At 44.6% G+C, this 9817-nt stretch overlaps 1 protein-coding gene across 1 annotated transcript in view; it reads right to left on the bottom strand.

The window, feature by feature from the left end:
- Window positions 1-3980, bottom strand: part of LOC119333117 (polyubiquitin 3-like) — a 137192-nt gene extending 133212 nt beyond the window's left edge. Inside the window, exons 1-3 of the mRNA XM_037606129.1 lie at window positions 3812-3980; window positions 3196-3623; window positions 1376-1382 (exon numbers count right to left, since the gene is read on the bottom strand). Of these exons, the coding sequence (XP_037462026.1) occupies window positions 1376-1382; window positions 3196-3623 (435 nt within the window). The 5' untranslated portion in view covers window positions 3812-3980. The remainder of the gene's footprint in view (window positions 1-1375; window positions 1383-3195; window positions 3624-3811) is intronic.
- Window positions 3981-9817: the final 5837 nt, after the last annotated feature.

The following is a 9817-nucleotide window of genomic DNA, read 5'->3' on the forward strand; positions in this document are numbered from 1 at the left end:
AGGGAGGGGACGGGAGTGAAGTGAATCCTAGGTCCTCCAACTATTTCACAGGCTTTATGTAGGTCCTTAAACTATGAAATCGTCATCCAGAACCCTACAGTGTAATATGTGTGTCATCCAGTTCCTCGAACTACTTCAGAGGTGCCACATAGGTCCTTAAATTACTTCGAAGATGTTACATATGTACACACTTGTTGCTCTTCGGAAGACCTTCGAGACCTGTATTACAATTTCCATAGTTCAAAGACTTACGTGACACAACTAAGATAGTTCGAGCACCAAGGATGCAGTTAACTCTTCGGTTTCATTTCGCTGGTGCCATGCATGTTCACCGGAGCAGCAAGAGAATTTTTGCGCGTGTGTCCTCGTCCCAGGATGCCAGAAGTCAGTCCTCCACGAAAAGCGTCTTCCGGCCGAATATTAATTCAATGAATTCCACATTTCGTTTCCAAGTGTCCGGGATTTTGTGCATAAAGTGAGCTTGCGTTCCTCCGTTGCATTCCCATACAAGCTACAAGTAGCGTCGTGTTCAAGAGTGCGTTTTCGTAGGAATAGAACAAATAGCCGCTCTTCACTCCATGGCACCTGATACGATGTCAAAAGCAGTGGGGACACCGAAAATTTCCACCATGCAATGATGGTCCATGCACCGCACGTAACACGTTCATGCATGAATTCATGATATTTGAGGCAGCATCTTATACCCAAAAGCAGATTGAGGAAGACAGAATAAAGGCTGTGCCAGACATTAGCAAATACCCTATACCAAAACTTTCAAAAGCACTTCCTTTTTTTCTTTTTCTTTTTTACATAAATCACTATTCCACAGCTGCGGATAAAACTTACTTCCCTAAAGTATACATTTGGTTCACTCAATTCATCGAACGCCTCCACCGGCGAGGAAAGCCATGTCGGAGAAACTACACGCGACAGACGTTGCACCAAACACCATGACTTGTGTTGTGCTATGCCTGCGGCATGCGAGCAACCTGCATTGTAACTAAATAAAACAGGGACCTGCATTGGCAAATTAATGCCGCTGACCGTGTTTTCCATTAGATGGTTTGCTCTGGTAAGTAACTGCTAGCGCCACTGGCGATCCATCATGGCAAGGCATGTACGTCCTGGAGCGCGACCGGCAATGGAACCGCCAGGGGCTGACGCCCGTGCGCTGGCGTGGTGGAGGTTCTTCCACTTAGAGAAGCGGCAGAAGCTTGTGGATGCCGCTGACTCCATTTTCGATGTGGTGTACGCGTTCCACATAATCGACCCCAGGACACAATGCCATCGCCTTCCGAGGGACCATGACCAAGAAGGCTTGGCGTCCAGGGACGTCGAACTTGACTTTCTGCTCATACGGAACGACATCAAGTACACCTCCTGTTCTGCATCGTGTAGACCATCCACAACGCCATGGTGGCTACGGGGCATGGTCCCATGTGACTGGACACTAGCTGGGGTCCACCATCTCGATCAACGGCAGGAAGATCATGGCCTGTGCAGGCGTTTCCCTCACTACATTCCTCTTCAACGTGCCACTCTTGTCGGCGCCAGTGGAGAGGATTCCCCAGAAGAAGGTGGAGCAGGCCATCCACATCGCCAAGTGCTTCATCACATCCAGTCGCATTGTCTGACGGAGGATGACAACGGAGGACGTGTGGGAGCAGACGAGGTCGCAAAATCCGTCGCTGCTGGTGAGGGCTGCCGGAGGTGGCGGCCGATGGCGGTGGCATGGTTGAGTGCGAGTTGGGCGGCTGCTTATTTTTAGTCCAGACTCCTGTGGATGGACTAGATTAGAGAGAGAAAGAGAGAGAAGAGGGGGAGGGTGCAAGTTTTGGGATTCAAAAACTCAAAAGAGATGTATCTTTTGGGGGGTTTAGGGGGTCTGCTAGTTGGCTCTTTTTTGCACCAAATATCACTGGTACTTCTCAAATTCGAGTTCTAGAGACGCCCTAAACCAAGGCTGCCACTATAGAGAGAACCCTCCCCCTGTTTTAATTCTTGTTAGCGGCCAGGTCAAATTAATAGCATCGAAGCCAATCCTCGTCTGAAGGAATATATAGGTCAAATGTCCAAACAAAAAACGGTCACGATGTTCTACTTGTCAGGGACCATAAATATTGGTTAAAGTCCTAGATTGAGCCGAATGACTGGTGGTAAACTAAATAGTTAGGGAAAATCTCTCTATGAACATCTATACGGTTGAAAATAGCACTGCTCCAAATAGCAATGATGCCCCTAGATGAAAGGAATCTGAATAAATTAATAAAAAAAATCAACAGTTCTTAATGAAAGGAGGATTCTTGCTTGTAGGAGGCAAATAACAGCATATAGGCTAACATCAATAGCATTATGACAGAAATAATAATTATTGTTAAAATTTAAACCTTGTGAATCCAAACACAAAATATTACATTACATGTCTTAAGAGAAACCATCGGCAAGTTACTAGCAATAAAATAACCCATAAGCAAGATACAAGTAATAAAATAGTGAAATTCTGCAAAGTAGCATCTTCCTATAGATTAATTAGCCAGCGTCTTCAACCTCACTTTTGGTAGCGCCAGTTGATGAGGGAAAGCATCTCTTCTTTCGCCTTGGATTTCTGGATTCTGCTTTCAGATTGAAGGTTCACTTTAAAGCCATCATACTTGTTGGATCTTGAGCTCCTCCTCAAGTTAGCAACCTCAATAGGAGTTGTAATCTTGCTTTTAGGGTGCTTCACCTCAGGAGAAACATTAGTGATAACATCGGAGCCTGCATTGGAATCCTGATCTTGACCTGGCTCACTTTCGTGGGGCTGCTAGAAGATGCCATAGAACATTAGTCCTTTTACGTGTGCTTGTAGTTGCAAATGTGTAATGCCCTAGGATTTGTATTGGGTCACTTATTTTGGGACGGAGGGAGTACTAGCTAAAACAACGATATGTGAGCATGTGACAGCATATATAATTGGTCTCCAGATGCATATATAACACACGAAGCTACCAAAGTAGAACTAGTAGCAGTAGCAGAGAAGGAAAACAAAACATATATAGTGCTTATATACTCTTGTGCTTTGTAATCACCATCGTGCACCAGAGGACAAAACTTTCTCAAAGGGTACAAAATTTGATAGATGTCATATGGAACAAAATAGGTTATCACTCTTGGAGTAGCTAGGTACTCACCCTTGGGCACTGACCGCTGCATGATCGGAGACGGAGCAAGAGGTGCAATGTGGCGCAGTCGTGGATGGCATAGTCCGCCATGGTGCGACCATCTTCCAGCTGTTTCCCGGCATGGATGAGCCTCTGTTCGTCGGCGGGAATGCCGTCGCTCTCCTGGACCATGGCCTTGACGCAATCGACGGTGTCCAGCTCCTCAAAATAATGGGTAGTGGTCTTTCCAGCCAACCCTTTGACAAAGATTTCGATCTTCCTTCTTGGGCGCAGACCGAGGCGGAGAGTGGATCCATCATGGATGCGGTAGTAGGCCACGCTGCGTGTGTCGTCTAGGTCCTCGTCGTCAAAGGTAAGGCGCTGCTGCTCATGAATCTTGGCCTTGACGACGTTGATGGTGTCCGACGGGTCGACCTTCACGGCGATCTTCTTGCCGGCGAGGGTCTCCACAAAGAGCTTCATCTGTTGAATGAAATTAACACCAAGCATCAGCCATTGGGAGGGTTATATATCCAAGTACAGATCCTACAATGAACATAATAACAAAACCTAATTAAACCATGCATTGACGGATGGTGATCAACAAGCAACCTACTGGAGTAGGTACGTTCTAGTATGATACAGATGAGATCAGCAGCCATCTCGCGTACCTTTCAACGTGAACACGATGTCGAAGGAGAGGCGGAAGGAACCGATCGATCGATGGTATGGTTTGTTTGCTCGAAAGCGATAGATCGATAGATGGATGGAGACGTGAAGATAGGGATTGATGTGTGTGTATATATCGCCAACGGCCCACATTCCACGGGTATGATTCAATCTGCTGGTTCCTTCCTAGGTAAGCCGCGTGATTTGCCTTCGGAATCGGCCGTTTCCATTTACTGAGACTACCGTGACTCGTCATGGGGCCTGGGGTCTAGGGCCTGGCTTTTGTTTAACCTGGACGGAATCGCCAGACGAACCATCACAGTGTACATTACTAGTAGAGGTCGATCAAACTAGCAGATTTTTTTTTCTTTTGAGGGATCAAACTAGCAGAACATATCAGTTCAAAGTGAACGTGCTTTGGGGCCTGAAACTTCCACACCGGAAAATGCGCATACTCATATTCGTGGCATGAGTGATCAGTTTCTACACCACCAGCATTAACAGCCTTCTTCGGCCAATTGAACTGGTGAGATTGTCAACTTAGAGCATCTCCAACGGCCGCACAAAAATTCCGCGCCCAATAAACATTATAGCGCGCCACTGTAGCACTTTTAATGCGCCGGTACCAATTTTGTTTTGGCAGGCGCCCAAAAAGCAGACAATGCAAATTGTGAAGCGCGCGCAATCCGGCGCCCAAAATATGCTGCGTGCGATAGCGTTTTTCAGCGCGCGCCCAAAAACTTTTAGCGCTACAGCTTCTGCTGGAGCTGCTTGGCGCCCCAAAAAATAAACTTTTAGTGCGCGGAGCTCTTTTTGGGCGCATGTTGGAGATGCTCTTAGGTTTCTACTGATCGGACGCTAGTTCAACTGGTTCAATAGCGACCAAAAACAGAAATATTTAAGTTATCTTTTCTAAAAATTGCTCTCTAATCAAATAAATACCCATAATATTGGTTGTAATCCATTATTAAATCACACATTGTAGCTTTTTCGAAAAGGAGAATGCATGGCCCCCGGCCTCTGTATCAGGGCGATGCATATAGCCATTTTATTAATTATTCACCGACACCTTACAAAGAAATGCATCAATAAATCGGAAGGCAGTTTCTTTGGCAACAGCAGTTGGCGCCGCCGCCGATACACCTTGTTTCCTTAGGGCCATGGAGGCGTGGTGGATATCAGCACTTGCCGGTGGGAGGGCTCCATTTTTAGATGTTTTTTTTAGTTTTGTTAAAGTTTGTGTCCTGCTTAAAGAGGCGAGGCGGCGGCTCTCTACAGCTTGAACTTTTTCTAAAAATTATTCAGTCCTTACATGTCCAAGTCTTTTCTTTTCTGCCAAAACAGCATATCGTTACTTAGTTCATGCTTTTGTTTGTGACAGCAAAGAACAAAAATAGAATGCGGTCTGCGGTGGATTTTCTGCGATGACTGTATCATAGTTGCAAGTAGTAGTCTACTTATCCTTGATGTTCCATACACAGCACTGAAGGTTGCAAGTGTTGATTACTGGCTTTTTTCTGTCTATTGTAAAAACGGTTCATGTATAAATGTTGTATCTGTCAAGATTTCAACCACGCTATCCTTCGTTCAAGCTGTGCTATTGGCACGATGAATATTTGCATGAGACAGTCAGTCGGCCTCTGAAACCAGGCATTTCTTCATTTTTTCTTTAATATTTTTTAATTGTTTCTTTTGTCAAGTAGGCCTTTGGAACTTTTCTTTTAATTATAGTATTAAATTGTTTATCTTTGACAATGGAAAGACCTTTGGAAGACAAACAAACTGATTGCAAGAGCACAAAAAATGAATATCTGCTATGTTCCACTTTGTTTTACCACTCGATCACCCGGACCCGAACGCAATTTAATACGTACCATTCTCGCTCAATGCACTCAATGAACATAGTCGTTTGGTCAAAACCAGAAAAACAAACCCATCAATAGAGGTAGAAAAAAAATGAGCACCCGAATGTACCGAGTAAAAAAAAAATGCAAGGACTTGCATCAACATGCGAAGTAGATAAAAAGACTTTCACACCTTGCTCTCTTTCGAAACCACCATCTTCTATTTTTCTGATGAATAAAAGCAACAGAAGCACACACATGGGCTCCTCGACGCGCTGCGCCTTTGCCTGCTAGTATGTAATATGGTAGCTTTTTTTTCCGATAGAGGGCGATTTTATTATCTCAAATGTAGCATTAAGCGGATATAAAGCATTATAAGTAACACCCGGCCTCTGCATAAATAGGACGCACACGGCCCAATATGAAGGTCTCACAAAAATTAATGAAAAAAAACCGACAAATCGGCAACAGTAGAGCCCTATAGACAGAAACTATGGCTATGTCGATGGAGGTGGTGGATCGATCCGAAGGTTATGTTGCCATCTATGTTGGGAAAAAACCTCCATAGCCACCTGCTCCAATTGCATACAGACCACCATGAACAGCGGTTCGTCCTTCGGTCGTTGTAACATAGACCACATACGTAGCAATTGCGTATACCGGAAAATAACCTGTAGAGAAGAAGCATTTCTTCCATTAAAAACGAAATCATTTCTACATAGCCAAAGCGACCAAATTAAGGCATACACTCCCATCCATATTAGCATTTTGAACCTATTTGAAATACCGTCCAACCAATGACCAAAAATGTTGGCAATAATTATGGGCGGATACAAATTTGACGCTATTTGGATGACTGACCACGTAGAATGTGCAAACTTGCATTGAAAAAGGAGGTGTTTGATTGTCTCATCATGAGTACAAAAACAACACTTCTTACTCCAGTGCCAGTTGCATCGTGCGAGATTGTCTTTGGTTAACACAACCCCCCTACAAAGATACCACATGAAAATTTTCACTTTTAGTGAAATCTTAGACTTCCAAATTTTCTTGTTATTACTCACTGGTATCTCAGAATGTGTGAGCGCACGATACATAGAGTCTACAATGAAACACCCTGATGTAGTAAGGTTTGAACGAAACACATCCCGGCCTTGTGCAAGTTAATCGAATCCAGTCGGGATAAAATATTATGCCATGACACAAGTCGGGGGACAATCAAATCCCGCCTGAATGAAATATTCGGCCGGAATGAACTGAGCACTTGTACAGTAGTATTATTCTTATCGCGAACAATGTTGTATAAGCCTAGATATTGTTCTTAGAGACTGGCATTGCCTAGCCAGATGTCTTCTCATAAACGAATCTCCGACCCATCTTTTATCGCGAAAGAGCCGAAGCGAAAGAGATGTTTCTTTGCCGCCATTAGGCCATCCCAAAAGTGCGAATCGCCAGGTTTCCAAAATGCCTGGGACACCGCCTCTTGACCTAGATACTTGTTGCGCAGCATGGTTTGCCAAACACCATCCTCAGTAAGAAGTTTGAACAACCATTTACTGAGTAGGGCCTCATTTTTTTCCCGCAAGTCATGAATTCCGAGACCTCCTTGGTCTTTCGGCCTACAAACCACGCTCCATTTGGCCAGCATGTATTTTTTTTCACCATCTCCTTGCCAAAAGAATCTGGATCTAAAATAATCCAGTCTTTTTAGGACCCCTTTTGTGATTTGGAAGAAAGAAAGCATATAAATAACCATATTTGTGAGGACAGAGTTAATCAAAACCAACCGTCCTCCAACTGAGAGTAGTTTGCCTTTCCAACTACTCAATCGTTTCTCTAGACGCTCCTCTACATGCTTCCACTCCGCAATGGTGAGGCGTCGATAATGAATCGGTATTCCCAGATAATTAATCGGGAATTGGCCATGTGCGCAACCAAATAGGTCAGCATAATCGGCCGCTGCCTCAACGGCTTCTCCAAAGCAGAACAATTCACTTTAATGGAAGTTTATTTTGAGACCCGACATTTGCTCAAACACTGAAAGCAAGAGTTTCAGGTTTCGAGCCTTGTCCAGATCATGTTCCATAAAAAGAATTGTGTCATCGGCGTATTGTAAAATATGTAAAATAGAGAGGCCACCATCCACAAGGTGTGGCACTACTCCTGCAATCTGGCCGTCCTGCTTGGCGCGCTCAATCAGAATCGCCAACATGTCAGCGACAATGTTAAATTACATTGGGGACATGGAGTCACCCTGTCGTAGTCCTTTTTTTCTCTAAAAGTAATGGCCTACATCATCATTGACTTTGATGGCCACACTACCTCCAGTTACAAAATTGTGGATCCACTGACGCCATTTATCGGAGAAACCTTTCATCCTTAGGTCCTATTGAAGGAAAGACCACTTGACCTTGTCATATGCCTTTCCAAAGTCAATTTTGAATATCATTCCACTCATGTTTTTTCGGTGCATCTCGTGGACGGTCTGATGCAGTATTACTACACCATCTAGTATATTTCGTCCTTGCATAAAGGCCGTTTGAGATGGACGAACAACACGGTCAGCTGTCGAGTTTAACCTATTCGTAGCCACTTTGGTGAAAATCTTGAAGCTAACATTAAGGAGACATATGGGTCTGAACTGCTGAATCTGTTCAGCCTCCTTAATCTTCGGCAACAAAACAATCTCGCCAAAATTTATTCTGAATAGATCAAGTAGATTGGCATGAAGACAATTGAACAACTCCAAAAGGTTATCCTTGATGATATCCCAGAAATTCTGATAGAATTCTGCGGGGAAACCATCAGGGCCTGGAGCTTTGTTGTGTTCCATTTGGAACACCCCCGCTCTCACCTCCTCTTCTGAGAAAGGTGCCGTGAGGATATCATTCTCTTCTGCCATGACTTGTGGAATATCATCTGTTCGGGTCTCGTCAAGGGTGACACTTCCTTCATTCGACGCTCCGAACAGAGATTTGTAGTAGCTGGTGATATAGTTTTTGAGCTCCCGTTGACCTTCGTTCCGCCCCTCATCCTGTTGGAGACTATGAATACATTTCTTCCTATGTGGACCATTGGCGAGCAATTGGAAGTATCTTGTATTACTATCTCCCATCAGAATGAAGTTAGCTTTGGACCTCTGGTAGTATTTGATCTCCTCTTCTCGCAGAAGACGGGCAACCTTCTCATTAAATTGATTTTTCAATTCAATCTCATGTTGAGATAAGGTGCGGGTCTCTGCAATTTTGTCGAGGTCATCAATGATGGTGCAAAGGCACTGCCTTTCTTTTTTATATAACCCATTGATGTGTTTCGCCCATCCAGAGAGGTGTTGCCTGATGGCCCTTATTTTATAATTCCATCTCTGAATCGGTGTACGACCAATGGCTGGCCTCTCCCAAACTTTCTTGATTATTTTACAAAACCTTCCCGGTGCAGCCATGCCAATTCAAATTTGAAAGGGTGGCAGGAAGAATGGCTCGTAGAATTAGAATCAAGAATGATTGGTGCATGATTCGATAATGCCTCGATTCTCTCTAGGGCTCGTACGGTTACCATAGGAAATTTTAGCTCCCATTTGGTATCCATGAGTACCCTATCAAGCTTCTCGTATGTTGGCACAGAACGGTTATTAGCCCAAGTGAACTGCCGCCCCGACATACAAGCCTCCCGAAGGTCCAAACTATGAATCACAACATTGAATAGGAAGGGCCAGTGAGCGTCGAAGCGGTCATTATTTTTTTCTTCATGGTACCTAAGGATATTGAAATTGAAGGAAATATGCCCTAGAGGCAATAATAAAGTTGTTATTTATATTTCCTTATATCATGATAAATGTTTATTATTCATGCTAGAATTGTATTAACCGGAAACTTACACTAGTAGAAAACAGGGCTTTGGTCCAGGCCGGGTGAGCCCATTAGTCCCGGTTCAGTCCAGAACCGGGACCAATGGGGGCACTGGTCCCGGTTCGTGAGCCCAGGGGGCCGGCCGGGCCACGTGGGCCATTGGTCCTGGTTCATCTGGACCTTTTGGTCGTGGTTGGTGGGACGAACCGGGACCAATGGGCCTCGCTCCTGGCCCACCACCATTGGTCCTGGTTTGTGGCTTGAACCGGGACCGAAGGCTCCCCTTTAGTCCCGGTTCATGCCACCAACCGGGACC

The sequence above is a fragment of the Triticum dicoccoides genome, chromosome 7A, assembly GCF_002162155.2.
Source record: "Triticum dicoccoides isolate Atlit2015 ecotype Zavitan chromosome 7A, WEW_v2.0, whole genome shotgun sequence".
Classification (NCBI taxonomy): domain Eukaryota; kingdom Viridiplantae; phylum Streptophyta; class Magnoliopsida; order Poales; family Poaceae; genus Triticum; species Triticum dicoccoides.